Raw genomic sequence first — 20,717 nt, forward strand, 5'->3', positions numbered from 1 at the left:
GCCAAAGTGAGGTGGAGACATGCAATATTGATGGAGAGAGGAGAGAGTGGATGAGAGGAAGAGACGGTTCAGCCAGGTGTCTGACCACAAACTGACACGCACAAACCTGAGCTTGTTTCTTGTTTGACGGTTGAAATACGTGTTTAAATTTAGGCACTGTCACTTATGATTTCTTGCTTTCATTTCCAGAATAAAGTCCTCAACATTGATGGAGTCAAGGTGAAGCTCCAGGTAAGAACTAAGAATTCATCCTGACCATCATCTAACTATTTCTACACAGTTTCAATTAGAGCTGTCGCCGAAAGAAAGGTTCCAACCAAATAAGAATCAGGCTCTAACCCAGGGGTGGGCAATTCATTTTCGAACCAAAACTGAACTTAATTCTGCTCAAAATTAATTTCATTGCTTTATAAAATGCAGTGAATTAAATGGGTTTTGAGCTGCTACTGGTAAGAATACATGTTAATGTGGAGTAAATCAAATATAGCAGTAAAAAAATTGTAAAAACTCCAATCATTATCTCACTTTCTCATTTATTTTAAACACAACATGCATTCAAACCACAAACACAATACAGAGTCTGTATGTTATGCAGTAAACCAGGAATTTAATAACTATATGCAAAAAGCAAAACAAGGTGTTTTTTGTGGAACACGTTTTTGTGCAGGTGCCAGTGCATGCACAGATATATGTACACCCCCTTCAAAATAAAAGCACTGCAGTTGTATTAACTGCTAATTTTCCGGGTAGCATCATGCGGGCCAGCAGGGACAGCACGATGTGGCCCCCGGGCCGCCCGATGTGGCCCCCCGCCTGATTCCTAGGTCTGCTCTAACCCCTCTGGTCACCTGTCAAATCCTTTTCTCCAACACCACCTGTCCCCAAGAAAAAAAAACATTTTAGCTTAATTTAGAGAACTCGTACCCATACGGAGAACAACTCAGCATCGTGGTATGTTTGATATTTCTCACAGAGCAAGTAATTATGTGAATCATCCTTAATGATCATAATTAGTGGTTGATGGAGGCTGGTGTAGTGGGCCTTTGCTCTGTAATGTATTCACTTGAGGTTAATTGGCTCAAAGTCAGTTTGCAGAGCACCCTGTAGCCTGTAAACACGGTGAGGTAGAGTTATTTTTCCTCCACTAATTGCCGTTCTTCATCACCGCCACTTGGATCCTTCAAGTGACGGTTGCCGCGGGCGGCAATCAGGAGCCACAGAGCTGACACGTGTCAGAGAGAGAAATAAGAAGAGAGGGTCCAGAAAACAGGCTGAAGAATATCTACAAAAGGGAAGTGAGGGGTGCAGTCAACCTGCACAGGTCTGCTCCAGGGAGAGACAGAAAGCAATCGCATTGGAGCCAAATTGTGATGAGACACAGCAGTGACTGATGGACTTAATAAGCCGTAGTCCACTGATGTTGGACAAACAGACGGACCACAATATTCTAAATCAAGACCCAGACTGAACTAAAGATTTGGAATGATGTGAAAAATAATAATTACACTGTGCTGTGACCTTAAATTTACACTAAATAATACTATCTAATAGGGCTGGGCGACATGACCTCAAATCAATATAGTAATTTTTTTATTTTACCTCAATTATAATTAATGAATGATTATTTTTTGTTGTTTTTTGCCCTCTTTGTTCACTGACATGGTCTCTATTGTAAATATGGTCAACTATTAAAGCTGGGATGTTTTTTTTTCTACTGAAAGAGAGCATATCTTTGTGATTTTAAAGAAATTAAGGAAACACAGACTTACTAGATTTACTACAACTATTTTGTGGTTATTTTTTTAAGATTTCAAACTGAAATCAAAGCATCGATTGAAATTAAAAAGACACATTTTAGTTTTAAAGTAGAAATCAACTTCTATTAACAGTTTAAAAAAAAAAGAAAAGAAATAACTTGCACTTCTTGAAAACAGTTTTTCCGCAGTGTTTACATTTGACTTCCTTTTGTTATGTGTCGTCTTCCCTAAAGCCTAGATGTGTCCAAACAACGGACATGGCATTTTTCTGGAGTCATATGACTACACGTGACTCCGCCCCAAAAATAATTGAATCAATCGTCATGAGCAAGATTGCGTTGGTTAGAGGTGCTGAATGTCTGTTTCGATACATTTTCTATTATTTCCCAGCCTTAGTATTTGTTACATATAAACAATGTAATGAATGACTCTCTGTAATGGAAATCAACCAGTCAATCCAACTTTATTTGAATAGCACCTTTTGAACAGGTGAGTGCTGTTCCAAGTGTTTCACAGGCGACTAACTAGCTGTTAATAAAACAGAAAAAGTGACAGTAAAAACCATAAAAAAGACAAAAAACTGTTTAATCATTTTAAACAAATGCTTGCAAAACAACAAAAACAATGACATTGAAATAAAATGGGCCGTAATAATTATAATATTGAAAAATAAAATGAAGAAGAAGAAAAAAAAGAAGAAGAAATATGAAGATTAAAAAAAAAAACAGCTTTGATAAACCCGCTGTATGCTTCCTGCTCAGCACTAATTGGCAGAAAATATATAAAACTTTTTCCAAACCATTAATCAGGTGGAATATGACTCCCAATTAATTCTACCATCACAGATGAATATATAGGTATCTGTTTTATGTTGCTATGTCAATGTTGTGTTTACAGCTTGCTACGCTTCCTCCAAGTGACCAAAAAAAAAATCAATGAATGCAGCCAGTAGAGATCTTTTTCAGTGCTGATTTCATAAGACAATGGGCTATTCAATAGTCCTGCGCATCTCATTTCCATATTCCAGACTTATCCAGCAAGACCAAATTGAATGAGGGTTTGACAATGAGCTCCATCGGGATGGCTGAGCAAACACAGAACTTATTAAAAAGATAGAAACTTCTTTATCTATTCAGTGATTATCTTCCCCTCTTATTCTCTGCAGATCTGGGACACAGCTGGACAGGAGCGGTTCCGCAGCGTCACTCATGCCTACTACCGTGACGCCCACGGTGAGTCACTCACACACAGATACACACTTGTATAGATTGTTGTACAACAGAGGAGTTTGAAAGTAATCTCTGTTTACCGTTAACCCCTTCAAACACTTGACATGTGACCAAGGGCTGGGCGATATGGACCAAAAGTCATATCCCGATATATTTAGGCTGAATATCGATATGTACAATATATATCCTGATATTTTTATTGCAAAGTGAAAGCAAATGTTCAGTCAAAGCCAAATATGACATGTCACCAGTAGTTTTATTGAAACTGTTTATTTAACTAAACATAAATACTGAATATATATATAAAGACATTTTTTTAAAATTAATAATTAATTAATTATCATTATTTTATTTTTTTTAACAAATTGATATATGCGATATGGTCTAATTGCATATCACATTTAAAAATATATCAATATATTTTTTATATCGATATATCGCCCAGCCCTAATGTGACCTCATATGCAGATTATGGCTTCATAATAGTGCAATTTTAGTGTTATATTTTTTTTTTTTTTTTTTTTTTTTTTTTTTACCACCTGATGCATGGAGTTTACAGTAGATTACAGGTCATAGCAGATGGAGAGACATCATACATACATTTAACAAACTTCCTGTGCACACAAAACATGCCAACTCGATTATCTATAACGTTAACGATCGATTAATCGCTGCATGCATACATGGTCAAAATAAAAGATACATATTCAGTACTGTGCAAAAGCCTGTTTTGATAATGGACGCTTTTATTTTGAAAGGACGAAAAGAGACTAGATCCTGCCAATCGTAAAACTAACTCAACGTAGATTAAACTGTAAAGATAACGTCAAGGAGTTTGATGTTTTTATGTTTTAGCCCCCGAAGAGGCATGAGGTTAGTTTTCACAGTAATTTTGCATATTTAAATGTGTTTTGTGTTTAAGCCTCTGAAGTCCAGGAGATTTTGGTTCAAATTTCTCAACTTCCTATGCATTCATTTCTGTCTCTGTTTAGCATCCTTACATCACATGCATGGCTCCTTTTTCACGACACAAACTTGGCTATCAGTCAGATTTTTCATTTTATTTTAATTAACAAAGTATAAAGCTGTCAGGAACCTAAAATACAAACAAAAGACACAGGTGTCTATCGAAATGTACCATTTTTTTAACCATTTATACACACAAAAACAGCAAAAATAATAATAATAATAAAACTACAAAACAGTCTATTTGCATGTAAATTAAAAATAGTAATAGTTTTCATTGTAGAAAGAAAATTCACATTTTAAAAATGGTCTAGAAACATAAACGTCACACTGTGAAAGCTCCTATGATTGAACTTTAACTGGCTTTCTCAGCTTGTCTACATATCATATATAAATAAAGTTATTACTGTAAATAAAACATGTGTAATTTCAATAAATAGATGGACTCCAGAGGGTTAAATAAGTTTTGGAACAAATTAAACCTAGTAATTCATGCTAGCAAGGTTTGATACAGTAAGGTAGTTTTGCTCAAATTAATACTCTTGTATTTCTGTGTGTTTTACAATTGTTATTCCAACTTTCAGTTTGCAAACTGTAGCTTTATCCAACTTAATTCACCGCAGAACTGAACGCTCGGTCGTGTTTCTGTTGAGTGAGCACTGATTTCTTAACGACCATTAACCGATCATAGATTAATTATTCCCATCCTTAACAGGTACAATAAAAAGTGAGTTTTTGGAGAACTCTTGTTCAGACCTGCTGTATTGCCTTTAAAAATATAGTTTTCTAGCAGTGACAGTTCACTGCTGGGTTAGTGTCGAGGTGTAGATTGTTTTTCTTTCACTGTGCAGTATAATCAATTGAGGTTTTATAACCTCTCTCCTGGATGGAAGGACAACATGTTCTTGATTCATGGGACTCTTTTGATGATCTGTAATCAGTAATCAAAGATGGTGGTGTGTCTGTGTGCACGTGTCTATGTCTACTTTTTATTCATCAACATTTTTTTATTACCCATGCAAGTTCATTTAGAAAGCTCTTAGTGGCAACACGCCATTGGTTTCTCACAAAGCTGGTAATCAAAGCAGAGCTGCTTCTGGGAAATTGCTTCAATCAAATTCACATCACCTGGTGTACAAGGCACAAAAACATGAACCTTGAGCAATAAAAAAAGAACCATTAAGGTCTGATTAGTCATGTTCCACCTTTCTTTAACGGTGCAGGTTTAATTATGTCAGGATAGTCACACAAACAGTGTCTGTTATCAACAGTTGGGATGGGGATGGCATTATTTGCACCCCAAAGTCTGTTTTCTCATGATGTTATTCCCAACACACACACACACACACATACACACATCACTGTGAAATATCATAAACACACCAGGCTTAATTAAAACGATCTGTAGTGCATGGTCTTAACTGCCTGCCACAAGTGCATTTACGGTGTGTGCAACTCCACTTTTGCTAGTGAAATGGTGCATAATCTGAATGCAAAGTAAGGTGCAAGGAGCAAAGGGGTTGTATTGCGTTTTGGGCATAGCATAAATAAAACCAAGTGTCATCTCCCATTCTCTTTAAAAGCCAGATTTGCCTGCACCTGGCGCATCGCTATGTAAATAGTGGATTCAGCAAATTGGAGAAGCAAGTGGTTTTCTGGCTCAATATCTCCCAATCCTCTGTCCCATTGAGCAAATGCACAGATATCTCTTTTACCTGAGGAGCAGGAGCGCTGCTGCACATCCCTGTGTGTGTGTGTGTGTGTGTGTGTGTGTGTGTGTGTCTGTGTGTGTGTCTGTGGCCAATGTTTTCTCATAGAAGTTTCTTATGATTTCCCTATGAAAAGTAACGCACATTAATTGGTATGATATCTTTTGAAATATGGTCGCAGTTTTAAACATGTTGTTAATGTTTTGAAATGCAACTTCCATAACTTTCAGCACCAGAACAACTTAATTATGTTTTTTTTTATATCTATATAACGTTATATATAACTTTATTTTCAAGTTGCCGTGGATACGCGTTGTTCTGCTTCTCTCCTCATGACGACTCACCTTGTTAGTGGCCTGTCAATCAAAGGTAGCCACGCCCCAAATCATACGATTCTTTATCTTCTATTTTCTTCTAAATCAACATCAAATTGTCTTGAAGAAGATTTTTTACTAGTGATTGAGACCATAGTGTTGTCCTAAAAAAAATGCCTGAGGTAATAAATCAAGTGAAAAGTTTACTCATTTTGTAATTGAAATGAATGGACTGAAATCTTTCTGCAGCTGACGTCATCACCCCCTGCTGGCATTTTCGGTAGAATGCAGCTTAAGGCACTTCCTGGTTTGCCTCCCTGCTCAGACCAGGAGGTTGCCGCCTGCTTGAAAGCCAGGGTTTGTTTGATCCGTCCTCCTCCGGAGGCAGTCTTGCCTGCCCTATATGGCTTTTACACTAGGTGGCTGGATCAAATTTTATAGATAAGCGATGAAATTTTAGTGCCTTGGTGTAGTGAACCTGCCTCAGTAGACATATCTTACTATAAAAATGTGCCCTTTAAATATCGGAAAATACTGCGCCATTGACTTTAGACCGGGATTTTGTCTTGACACTATATTTAAACTAAGAAGGGGTTGGGTGTCATAAATGACAACTGTGTGGCTTTGCACTTGGTTTACAATAGGGCTGTATGTGTTTAAGTGAGAAGCAGCTTGATAAGAGATTAAATGTGTCTGGAAGAACTGAAGGATTTTATCTTTAGACACACAACAGCTTTCAAGCAGGACTGACTTTTCTCCAAGGGAGCTCTACTTAATATGCACACAATGTTGCAGTGTGTATTTGTCATTCTCCTCATACGTATGGAAAATGCATCACCTGCTTTGGTCTTGTAATCTCTGGGCGGTCGGGGTTCCCTGTGCGATCAAAGGGAAGTGTTACTGTGCTACCAGATCTGTGTGACTGTGTAATCTATCCAAATGTACACAATTTATGCGGGGAAGAGTTGCGTTTGCATGATTAGGTGAGTGTAAATGATCTGTGTTTGTGCATTATCTACATTATGCATGTCATGAGTTGCCGGTTAGCCTGCATAATTATACCAAGATTTATTGGTAACGCTTTATAATAAGGTCCTTAATAACCATTAATTAACAAGTAATAAGGCATTGTTCTCGCTTTAGATCCGGTAGTTGCAAAAAGCATAGTTAACTTATAGTTAACTTATAATAGATGAGCAATAAAGTATATTTTAATATCAATAAGCAAACAAAATAAGATTAATAAAGGCATGGCAAAGACATAATGGGTGGGTCATGGGTGTTTGTAATGCCATTATTAACACTTATATAAGCTTATAAACACACAATAATCTTAATAAGCATCTTGGAAGGACTTACAAGGGCCTTATTACTTGTTAATTAATGGTTATTACAAGGACCTTAATATAAAGCGTTATCGATTTATTTGTCTATGTCTCCTGGAAGAAAGAGACCATTAAGGACTTTTAGCAGGTCCAGTTTCAGACGTGACACCTGGTATCTTGCCTTCCTCTGAAAACCAAATCTTTGGAGTGCAGCCTTAGACAGCTCAGTGTCAGGATTTTCAATTACTTTTTCCATCACTACCATGAAGCATATCACAGAATAAGCTCACAAAGCTGCACTGTCTATACCACAGAACAAAGTGTAACATCAAGGATCTCCACACATCATATCAGATCGGACACTTTTTTAAAAATGCTGATCACCTTCTCACCTGTGTGTTCCACGAGCTGGAGTGAGAAAATAATTACAAATAGCCTCTGGCATCTCCAGGATAGGATCTGAACATCAAACTTTATTGGTGGCCCTTGTAGGATTTATGAGAGCTTGGCAGGCTCATGTAAATGAACATCTTTTGTGCCGACAGCAAAACCACAGCAAAAAGCACTCCGCTCAACACTTGAACACCCATAGATACCGAGTCTATAAATGTTGCTGACTGTGATTCACAGCAACTTTGTCTAACCTGAACAAACTCCTGTTTCAGCAACAGACTGTCAGTGAGCTTTTGAAGTCTCTGAAGTGTTGTACAAAAGGCTCAGCTACTTTGGTTCCCCCGCCTTTCAGCATTGTGTTGAAACATGAGCACGTACATTTTGATCTGACTGCTTACCTTCACACTGTGTGTAAACTCTCGACTGTCAGTCTCTGTGCGCGTCTCATAAACTCTGAGAGCAAACTCAAGTTTCTTTCTGCAAAGTGTACTTTTGTCCTTGCTTGCATCACAAGCAGTTATTGCAGGTTTGAGGGTGAGCACATTCACTTTTACCTGTTTTAAGCTGTATTACACTGTACATCCGTCTACATCAGTGTCTCTGTGAAACACCAGCCAAAGCTTAGCCTTAAATAGTTATAGCATAAAAAAAATAGTATAGCATAGTATGTATCTCTAGCCCTTTGAGACCAACGGGAGCGCAGGCAATCCTAGGAGACATTATTATCTTTGAGTGGCTGTAGTAGCTTAAATAATGCTCCAAATTTAGGCAAAATTTTGGTGAGGGGAAAACTGGCATGGCCATTTAAAAAAGGGACTTCTCACCTCAAGATATCTGAGGGAAAATTGGTTCCATGGGTATCCGAGAGTCTCATTACATGCATAATCATTTTAATCCTGTGCCATTCGGAGCAAAAAACTTTTTTGCACATTTTTTGCATGCATCTTCCTGCTATTCTAAAAATGGTGGATTTTATCATTTCTGCATATTGGGGTGAGATTGCATGGAAAACTGGAAAGCTGCAACTGTTGTGGATTACTAAACTCAATTATATTAATGTGTGATGATGTTGGTGCCCATAGTAGCCATTTCATTGTAGTGAGAGCTATTTGGTCACCTGGTGTGACCTCTAGGATATTTACAGCCTCATGAAACTTTACAACCACAAACTAGAGACATAGAGCTTTCTGAAGATGTATAGCTGTTGCAGGTATACTGACGTTAAGGGGTTTCTGAGCAATTCCCCGAACAAAAGTGCTTGCCATCCAACTGCTGGAAATTGCAATTTTTACAGAAATCTCCAACATGTCAGACATTTTTTATATCATGTCACAGCATGGATTTTTTCCGATGTTTTGAGGTGTTACTCAGGATCTTCATGTGGTATTTTGGAGGGATTTTTGGTAGTTTTTATCAGTTCTTAAGTGGTCAAAAATTTGGTGAATTTAACAGTGTTTTCCCAGTAGTTTCCCAGTCCCAGTAGGATAGATAATATTTTATGTCCCATAGATAGCACTTGATTCCTACTGAACATAATGTAATTTTTACTTGTTAACTAGCACTAACAGCACAATATATGCAGTGAAATTATCAAGATTATTGTCTTAATTCTTCATAACTACACCTGCTGATCTCTGATGGATAGTTTGACATCTTCTGCACAAGAAAATACTTTCTTGCTTGCTCAATATAAATGCCCACTGTTGGAGAACTTTACCAGAATCTAGCACCATTTTGACAAATTTAGAAACACTAGTGCATGATGCAAGTCTGACAACAACAACTTAAGCTTTAAATAATAAATGATGATAACTTGAGGCCAGGAAGCTGCACTATGTTTAATGCCAACGGCTACAAATCAGATTCTGCTCACGGGTCTGAAAAACACCTGAGCTAGCCATGTGTTTATGTACTGCTGTAACAGCAACAACACTGATGTTTAAGCCAATGTCAGTGACATTATGAAGCTCTGAAGGATTTGAAGATTGAGCAGAAGACTGCCATGAGAACTTTTATTAGCTTAATCTAGGGCTGGGCGATATGGACGAAAAGTCATATCCCGATACATTTAGGCTGAATATCGATATACGATATATATCCCGATATTTTTATCGCAAGTATTACAAGTGAGAGCAAATGTTCAGTCAAAGTCAAGCCAAATATGACATGTCATAAGTAGTTTTATTGAAACCGTTGATATAAGTGAACATAAATACTGTATAACAACAGGAGTACTTTTTTTTTTCAAATCAAAGCTCCAATATTTTTCTAAAATAAATATATTTATTAGGGCCAGGACTCGATTAAAAAAAAATCTAATTAATTAGAGGCTTTGTAATTAATTAATCGAAATTAATCGCATTTTAATCGCATATAAATATTTGACCTGAGAACAGGGAGAAGTAATTTTTTTCACATGGATTTTTAGTATACCATTGAATAATGACTGAATACATAAGCTTAAGCAACAAAAATATTGTTTATTTTTGTTCAAGTCCAACAGACCAGTGCAATTTTTGCCATTAAGTGTAGCAATAGCATATTTAGAAATATAGTTAATTAACGCGTTAAAGTCCCGGCCCTAATATTTATATGAGAAAAGAATAGCGAACATTACAAAAGAACTAAATATGACAAACCCTAGTAAGGGGCAGCATTTATATATAAAGAAAGGGGGGGGAAATAACTATATTGATATATGTGATACAGTCTAATTCCATATTACATATAAAAATATATCAATATAATTTTTATATCGCCCAGCCCTACCTTAAACACGTTGAATCCAAGATGAACTATCATGAATGAATGAATGAACTCAAAGCAGAGCTGAAGATAATTGAAGAGTGTGGGAGGGTGGAGGGACTCTGTGAGTTAGGAGAGGCTCTGGAAGAAGAACCAGAGAGAGGGAGAGGATTATTTTCGATGTTGGAGAATATGCATTGTATGCGCTGTGTGGGAGAAAAAGTGTAGACAGCCATCAGATATTTTTCAGCCTTTTTTGTTTGAAAATTCACTAGTCTACTCTCATCTAGTTTCAGTTTCGAGGATGTTTTTCTTTAAAAAAGTTTTTATGATTATGTTTGTTTTGCTTGTTTATGTGTTCTGCAATAGAAAAAAAAGGAGGATGTTGGATAGAAAACATTCTGCAAAACATTTCCCATCAGTAAATGCATCTAATTACCTGAGGTACAAAGGAAACAATGTGATGCTACCTGTTCTGTTTATATCCCCACATAGGTCTCATTTCACACTGTTTTGCACAATCATTTATTTGTCCCATCCCAGATTAATGGAGGGCTCTCTGCCCGGGGACAACAGGGCATGTGTTATATTTTTGATCACAATATAAAGAGAAAATATCCTTCTTTTGCTCGGCTCAAATGAAATTAAAATCAGACACCCACAGTGCAATCTTTTTTTTAAATGCTCCTTCTTTCACTCTTTGATTTGTTTGTTTTCACCTCTCCTGTAGAAAGTAGTCCTTTAAAAGCTGCTTCGTCAGCAGCACCTGAATGCTGATCTACAGAAATGAACTATTTAGAATATTAAAGACATTTATAAACGCATTTATAAGTGCAATTACTGCTTGGTTTTGAGTTGGATTTTGTGGTTTTTATATCATAATTTCTTTGAAATAAAGCAAAATTGAAATCTAAAACTTTGTCACAAGATAAAACAAACATCAAGGGGTTCTTTTTTGGTTATAACTCAATTTTGACCAAAAATGTAGCTGCAGTTAGGCTTTGTAGGGCAGAACATTATAAAGACCTTTACCAGGGAGACAAGTGGGACTGGGCTTGTGTTACAGTAAAAAAAAATAAAAATTAATGTATGCTGTATATCTGAGAGAAACTAACTATATTAACATCCAATCAATCTGTATCAGTAGGACGTCTAAAATTTGACAGTTTATGATTATTTAGCTTAGAAATCTTTCTTTAATATTTCCTAGTTTCCCTTGATTATGATTTTGTTTTATAAAGAACTACAGGCTTGTGTTATTTATACAAATCAGTTAATCAAAAATCTGATTCAAATGGTAAAGTGTTTTAACCTTTAATGTTTTAATTTGAACTTAATTATCTGGTTTTTTTTAACAAGCAGCACATTTGTATTTGCTTGAGGCTGACTTATAAAAACGATTTGGAAACTTTCCGTAAACGCTTAATTTCATAATGTTTGATGATGTACTCACACGTTCTGCTTCATAATACAATATCATTTAATGCAAATCACTGAAGCTCAGACCGATAATTAAATTTAAATAAAGATTTATCCAACCCATGGTGCACGAGGGAAACCAAAAATGAGAACAAATTAAAGAGTTACAAGGAATGTAAATGAAATCACGGTTATGAGATTGAAAATGAACCATTTGTGTGAGTGAGTGTGAGGAAAAGACACACAAACTGTTTTCTGCAATTCCCATTACTGCTATTTCATCTTTGTTTTTAATCTTTCCTCTTCATTTCTGTCATTGTTTTCACCTTTAAAGTGTCGAACACATTTAGTCTTTTTTCCCGTTGTTGTTGTATTGCTTTTCATTCCCTTTCGTTCCTCCTCGTCTCATCAAGTCTGCACTGACAATCTTTGTTTGTCTCGTCCTTCAAACCTCAATTTCCCTTCTCCCGTTTGCCAGTAAATGTTGCGTATAATGAGACTTCTTGATTGAGCCCCTTGTTTCCAGCACTCAAAAGAAAACAGAGTTTCTGTGTATTTTGCACAAAAATATGCAGAAATGACTGATTTGGTTTCACTAATAACAATTGAGGCTGACCTTTACAGATGCTGGAGCATTATTAATAGAAAACAGCTGAATGCTTAGCACACCAGCACTGCAAAAAAAGAAAAGTTGAGTGAACTCAAAATTTCAAGGCAACAAACTTCGATAAAATTTTAAGTTGGACAATTAAACTAAATATTTTAAGTTTTGTTTTTGAGTCTGCTCAACTCTGAATTTAGATTTTTGTCAACTCAACTGTAAGTTGTACTAACTTATAATTTTACATTGTAATAACTTTTAATCCTTACTTCTGCTAACTTCTGCAATGTGCTGAATTGGCACGATTGTAACGCCGCTATGAAATGTCAGCTAAAGTTGCGAGCACAATTTTGAGTTAGCATTGCTACGCTAATGTCTACTCTTGTAGCTGTAACAAGCAGTGCCGCTAGCATCAGTTAGCCACTAGCATCAGTTAGCCGCTAGCATCAGTTAGCCGCTAGCTTTCGCTAATGACCAAATTTCACCGATTTCCCGCATTTCACAACAAAGAAATAAGAGTTAGCAGAACTATTGTCCCTTGTTTTGAACCCCAACTTAAAGATATAAGTAACAACAACTCACAAACTTGTTTTTGAGCAGACAACTGGCTTCCTTTGTTGTGCTAACTTACTTTATTGCCCTAAATGTCAATACTTTATATTTCCAAGTTTTACCAATTTAAATCACTGTTTTAGGCCAAAAAATACAAGTTGGTTCTTTGCAGTGTGGCAGAGAGCCGTGCATGAAACATTTGCAGCAGTTAATGATTGTCTGTGTCCTGAGTTCAACTGTTGAGTGATAACTGATAGCAGAAGCGTTAGAAACACCTCCAGGACAAGTCTCGCAGACTCAGCTTTATTACATAGCTGTCAGTCTGCATCATGCTCAGCTGCACAGTCGCTCGCTGCCTCTCAAATACCTGCACGCTCTGGGCAAACTGCTCCGTAGACAGATAGCAGGGAGTAGACTGAGACATAGTTGCCATTAAAAGGCTCTTTCATTCATATTTTCACATTTTTGTGTCATTAATGTTGTTAGATTAAATACTTGGAAAAACAGACATGTATATTACTACGACATACTATCATAATAATATATTAAAAAAATATTTAAACAATTTGTAATATTTGTAATGTGAATATAATCCAATCCACTTTATTTATATAGTACAATTTTAGCAAACACAAGGTTTTCAAAGTGCTGCACAAACAATACATAGATAACACATTACAAAGAGATGTAGAAAACAATAGAACAGTAAAATGCAATAAGATGAAATAAATTAGAAATAAATTAAATAAAATCTAAAATGCACAAAATAAAATGTGCATGTATACAAATAAAAACAAAAATTCATAAAATCATAAAATTAACACTAGGAGTGGTTTTATTTTTGCCAGCTGCCGTAGCTGGAAGAAACTGGACATCGTGGAACGAGGTACACAGTAGCACAGCGCTAATAGGCTAACAGTTAGCTCTGTAGCAGTACAGTTTGTTTACAACAAGCACATGACACTCTGTGCACAGTTAGTGATGCGGGTTAATTCATGATCACGATGTTTATGATCAGCAGAGATGATGTGCATAATTAGCCATGCTGGTTTGTTTATGATCAGCAGCGGACGTTGTGCACAGTTAGCGACGGCGGCCACAGTTGCGTCTCCCATGTTTAATCCGTCACATATGTGATCACGGATCACGGCCGAAACTGTTGCTATTCGATTACGCGACGATCAAAAACCATACGTCACCTCCGGAGTCTCGTAAATCCCTCTGGGGCCTTTTTTTGTAATGGAGACACGCTGAGTGAGCGGACATTTGAGAGGGCGTGGCCTGAGACTTTTCCTGTGGCAACTCTTCCCCCTAAAGGAAACACAGCTAATGTGAGCTACTTGTATAACACACTTTAAGTTGAAAACATCTTTTTTGTTTAATCCCTGATGCTTTCATCCAGCAGGGCCATCAGCCGTACAAACACTGGCATTAACCTTGCTGAGTCAGTGCCTTGCTCAAAGCCATTTCAACAGGGTGTAAAACAAGTTGTACAACTGAAGAACAAACTGAGCCTGTCAGCACTCTGCTGCTGCTGCTACCAGCCTTCACTCAGGATGATTGACACTGTCAACATATGAGTCCTGTTGGAGCAGCCATGTTGGCAAACACTGTTAATGATGTGTGGAAAAAACAAAGCTGTTTTATCAAATTTAGCCAGTGTCCCCAGCTTAGCCTTTTGGCTTCAGATTTTCTTTACAGTGCAATAAATTCACCACCTAAAGTCTTAAATCTGGTCTGGCTGATTGTGATGCAGGACTTTGCCAGGCCCGAGAGAGAAGACTCAAATTAATCAGCCTGGGGCACAGAGTGAAAATGAACTCTTTCATAATTTAATTTGAAGGGGGGTTGAGACATCAAGGTAAAATATTGAATTAATCATTCGCTGAGAATTATTTCCACCAAACTGTTTCACAATATAAAATGATTTGCAGTCAATGAATTTTATACGCTTTTCTCTGTTTCCCTTCAGCTCTGCTTCTGCTGTATGATGTCACCAACAAAACATCCTTTGACAACATCCAGGTAGGTGACTGTTTGCTGCTGTTTCTTCTATGAAAAAAATCTGTTGTTGCACTTAAAAACCTCCTGAATGTTTAGTGTCAGAGCCAGAAGCTCTCAATTTCATTCTCACTTCTTTTTTTTTGACTTTGCATGAACAGATATAATTATTCTGTCATAAATGTGCAAATGCCAAGCCTGACATGGTGAATTTTAATTAATCCCACCAGAATACTTTTATAGATTGAAAGGCTGTGGCTGCGGCCACCAGTGCTGCCCTGAAGGGCTCAGTAACATCTGATGGGGCTTCGTAATGCCAAAGTCCTGAGCTTCATTTTCAGTGCCATTTCTGGCAACATCATTAAACCTTGTTTTTATCAAAGTCAGGCCATGTGACAGATGGTTGAACAAGGAGAGAGTGATCTGAAGAAAAGGGGGAGGGAAAAACAGCAGAACAAATGGGAACAAGAGGAATGAGGGAGATTGAGTTTGATGAAGAAGAGCCCGGTCAGCTTTTAGCTTCCATTCTGTGAACCACAGGGATTTACCAACGCTCCTGTGTCCATCTTTCTCTTTCTCTCTCCACTGAACTCTGCTGAAGAATATACGATGCTGAATGTGACTTGGCATGGCTGCTCTCTCTTTTAAGATCAAATATTGGAAGTCAGAGCCATCCACACGTATAGGTGTGAAACAAACTGATCGTTTTAATGCTGATTAACATGCTGATAAGATTATAGAGAAGATTAGAGTTATAAAATCTGTGATGAATGCTATTTTTCAAAGTCTAAGATGATGTCATTAAATGTCTTGTTTGGTCAGTCCACAAAATCCCAAAGATACTGGGTCTCTCTCATATGATATAAAACATAGAAAAGTAGGAAATCTCCATATTTGTGAGAATGAAAACAGAATTTTCTGCCATTTTTGCACAAAAAAATTGATTAATTATCAAAATCGTTATTTTTCTGTTGATTGACAAATGGATTAGTTGACTAATCATTTCAGTTTTAAACATGAATGATAGTAAATTTGTTAGTGCTCATGTAAATCGTGGTTGGAAAGAGTGGGTGGGTGATATCTGCCCTCTCTTAAGCTGTGCCTCCTCTGCTGTTTTTCCCAGAGCGCCTAACCTCCAAGTTTATTGAACTGAAAATGATTCTCTTCTGCTTTTGACCCATCCAACTATTACAGACTCATCAGAGCCCAGAGACCGTCTCCAGGCGTGAGGAGAGGTTTTGGGTTTTTATTTTATTTATTTTTTTAAATTGACTAAAGGATAGTATACAAAAGATGGCACATGCAGATGCAAATATAATTGAAAAAATATATAAACTACATAAAATGAGACTATTAAGGACAATTCAATTAAAATTTCCAAAAAATAGGAGAATATATTAGCCTGGCTAACGTCAGACTAATCACAAATGAGATTATCGAGCGCGCAAGGCAGTATGGGTATACCCAGGCTAAGAATATATATAAATTATAAAAAAATAAATATTCAGGAAAAAATTAAAAAAGTTAAGTTTTTTTTATGTTTCATAACTGGGTGATTTGGAAAATGTGTGCTGCGAATAAAAAAATGAGCTTATAGAATAATGAAATGAATCAAGTATTATCTTATCTGAAAAATCACAGTTAGAAACAATATATTTATGGTTAAAAGAACAGACAGAGGTACTAGCTTAAAAAAATGTGACTGCAGATCTGCAAATTTTGGGTGGATATTTAACAATGAGAAAAACCTTTCTGTAATATGTTTACAAAAGTACATTAAAAATCAATTTCAGTGAATGTGCCAATAAGATAATAAGCAGGGAATATTCCATGTAAGGTCTTGAAATGTATTTCTTTAGCTTTGCATGATGTAATTCAAAAGCCAAGCCCTTCTCCAGTTTATGTCCTCAATTTCAAAACCTTTTAAACATTATTTTAAATATGCTTAATATTACATTTTATATCTGTTAGTTCACTTCTATCCAACATGAGTAAAGACTGTGTTATATTATGCTCATCATTACTTCAGTTGCTTTTCATAAGATGAAAGTCCAGAGTGCAGTGTCTCGGCAGTAGCAGTAAGATGAAATTTTGGAGGAAACAAAGTGGATAAAAAATGCAAATTTGAGTCCCAGTCAGCCCTGGTGGGGTCCACTCAGAGCTCTCCACTGAGTCCCTGTGGCGCCGCCTGTCCTGCTCGTTGGCACAGACTGTTAAATGTTGTTGCTGTATGCACTCTGACAGCAGCACTGGAAAAAACAGATCAGATCATGAAGGATGAACCTGATAAGAATCACCTAAGCACTCACGCAAAGGAAAACAATCATTAGTGCAGAGGACAGGAGTTTATTTCCTACAAGACCAAATATAAATACACTGAAAGTTAACATGCATGCATAGAAACTTTTAGATAAATAAAGGGGACATGCCAGACAAAATACCAATTTTTTTCCAAATCCATCATCATAAGTTTAAATTTTTGGTGGGAGCCACTTCATCAAGATTGTGGATATGGCAGGATATGGCATATGGCAGCCATATAAAGTCTATGAGAACCAATTTATCTTCCAAGCCACTTAGAAGGTCAATCTTGGTGTGAAAATATACATTTTCTAGGTCAAAGTATAATTTAAAGCTATTGAAAATACCACTAGATGATTATTATAATAGGTCATATACAGTGCATGTATTCTAAAAAAATTTATAACATGCACTAAAGGTGCAAGTGGCTGTGGTGCTCATGCATGAAGGCTCACTGGAATAGCAAAGATCTTTGTGATTGTAAATGTAATAAATGATAAAAGTGAAGCTAATAAAGTTTAAATGTATTCATGTTATCAATTTTTCAGAATACATGCACTGAACATGAACATATCTATTTAATCAAATAATCATCTAGTGGTCTTTTTTTAATAGCTTTAGACGATTCATTGACTCCAAAAAAATGTATATTTTGACACTAAAATTGACCTTCGAAGTGGCTTGTAAGATATATTCGTTCTCATATATTTTATATGGCTGCCATCTCCGATCCGCAATCTTGATGAAGTGGCTCCTACCAAAAATTGAAACCTATGGTGATAGAAAAAATGTGGTGCTTTTGTCCGGCATGTCCCCTTTCTTCTAAAATCTGGTCCTAAGCTGCCTGATATTTGAGCATAGAGCTTTTTTAAAGGTGTTTGATGCAGTCTGACCTACAGAACACAGCGGTTCACAAATCAAATCAGAATCTAGTGTTGGCCACCCAGATATATTCCCTTTATTGATTCAGCTAATTATAAGACAATGAAAATTCAATAGAAAAGGGCAAATGGTCAGCCTGGAACAGGTTTTATTTTTTATCTTTGTGCATATAGACTAGGGGTGCAGCAAAATATTGATACAGGAATATATTGTTGCCAAACTAGCGCCAATTACCTATATTTTTTATCAAAACATGCAGATGCTCCAAGCCAATTTCAGTCACTAGTTTGGGAGTGAATTAGTTTTGTATCTTGACTTACTCTGTTATTCCCACCTGCAGTAGAAAAGGAACATTACAGGATGCATTTGCTGCTATAATGGCTTTTTATTATTGTGTTTTATCCAAATAGGTTTGTGTTAAGTTTGCCACTGAGATGGTTCCCTGGAGTTCTCTTATTTTTCATTTGCTTTGTTTTGTTTATCCACAAAAATTCAAAAGCAAGCTGTGAAAGTATGGAAACAAACAGATAACACCTTGAAGCAAGAGAGGAAATAAAAAGAAATGCAGCAACAAAGCGATTTGAAATGATACAGAGGTGAAGCCAAACATCCTTCCGATCAATAAAACAAATGATTAATACCTTATTCAGTGGTGAAAATCATGTTTTAACAGTCCTGTTCTATTGGAGATAAAATATTTGGGTTTTTTTGCATGGAAAAGCCAGGCGGCAACCTCTGGGTCTGAGCAGGGAGGCAAACTAGGAAGTGCCTTAAGCTGCATTCTACCAAAAATTCCAGCAGGGGGCGCTAAGTTTGGCTGCAAAAACATCTCTGTCCATTAATTCCAATGGAAAACTTCTCACTTGATTTATTACCTCGGAATTTTTTTTTCGGACAACACTATGATCTCAATCGCTAGTAAAAAATCTTCTTCAAGACAATTTGGTGTCAATAGTGTAAATAATGGCCCCATTTAGAAGAAAATTGAAGATAAAGAATCTTATGATTTGGGGCGTGGCTACCTTTGTTTGACAGGTCACTAACAAGGCAATCATCAGGAGAGAAGCAGAACAATTCGTATCCACGGCAACGTGTCAATAAAGTTATATATAATGTTATATATAGATATAAAAAAGGATGTTTACCGGTTTGGTCTCATAGCTTTGACCCTTTCACTGTATTTTCACTTAAAGGAGGATTCGCTGTTCATTTTTCTTAGGTAAGTAAGTTAGATTTGTTTTTTGCTAGCCAAAACCAACATCCCAGTTAATGCTCCAGTTAGTGCTAACATGAATTAGCAGCGATTATTTATCCATTATTTATATACAGTCTATGGGGAAAAACCAACTAAACAGCAGCACCTCTTGTCTGATTTTATGCCCCATATTTATAATTTTCCACCTGTAAAAGTCAATAGCAGTTAGCACCACAAAACAGCAGCTTTTCAGCAACCTCTTCTCCATTACCTCCATGGTGTCACGATGTCATCATACCTGCTGTTTCCCTCTGTGCAGTAAATGTGCCCTGCAGCAGGAGGGGAGGCAATTTTCACCCGCTTTAATTGACACAGGCCATCAGAAAAAAAATGTCTCCTTTTCTCCGAGCAGCACAGGGGCCGTTAAAGAAAGGAGAGAGAGTTTCTCACCAGTCTCCGCCAGACAAATATGATGTGCCCCTGTGGGAGATCTAAGAGGTCATTAAAACAGAGAAAGGTTCTTCTTTAGCTCCAGATGTGAACAGCAGCTCAAGGACACAAGGAGGGGGGTGTGAGTGGACAGGAAGGACATTCATATAAGAGAAGGGAGGACGAGTCACTGTCAACTGTCTGAAATAAAGACTCCAGATCCGGGGAGCAGGTGCTGCAGAGGACATTCACTCTTATGTCTTTATGGTCGGAAACACAGTGTTTTAGGCTCTGTTTCTCTCCAAAAGCCTCCACTTCAGCCATCTGGGAGGACAGACTGTCCCTCACACTGTTGTTGGACCATTCAGTCTAGCTTGCACTGTTTACTGTAATGTGTATGTTGCACCAGTCAGATGGTGAATGTAATGTGATTGTTATTTTCATTGTCAGTTAACCCTCTGGGCCCACTTACATTTACTACCCTTCCAGACCCTTCGGGCTGGAAATGTCCACTTCGAAAGAAAATGCGATAAAAACTTTACAGGTTAATATTTTTTTCTACTTTTTTCTGCATAAACCTCCTAAACAACTTCAGCCCTGCTCAAAACTACCAAACATTCAAATATTTTGAGGATTTAGAGGATAACCCTTTAAATGCCAATTTGATTGCACAATGTCACTGATGTTTTTTATGAAAAAAACACAAAACTGTAGTTATTTTCCACATAATAAATCATTTTTGGCTGGTTCACTGGTTTTTATCAGATCCTGTATATATCAAAGATTAAGAACTAAATTGATTTTAGTTTTTGTTTAGTGCCAGATTTAAAATTTACTATCCTTTCAGACCCTTGGGGCTGAAAATGTCCACTTCCTTAAAAAGACGCGATAAAAACTTT

General features: G+C 36.8%; 1 protein-coding gene across 1 annotated transcript in view; it reads left to right on the top strand.

The window, feature by feature from the left end:
• LOC131982743 (ras-related protein Rab-26-like) overlaps window positions 1-20,717 on the top strand; it is an 88,320-nt gene that overhangs the window by 36,652 nt on the left and 30,951 nt on the right. The window contains exons 3-5 of the mRNA XM_059347321.1: window positions 190-231; window positions 2,923-2,989; window positions 14,983-15,035. Of these exons, the coding sequence (XP_059203304.1) occupies window positions 190-231; window positions 2,923-2,989; window positions 14,983-15,035 (162 nt within the window). The remainder of the gene's footprint in view (window positions 1-189; window positions 232-2,922; window positions 2,990-14,982; window positions 15,036-20,717) is intronic.

Source organism: Centropristis striata, chromosome 13 (genome assembly GCF_030273125.1).
Source record: "Centropristis striata isolate RG_2023a ecotype Rhode Island chromosome 13, C.striata_1.0, whole genome shotgun sequence".
Lineage (NCBI taxonomy): Eukaryota > Metazoa > Chordata > Actinopteri > Perciformes > Serranidae > Centropristis > Centropristis striata.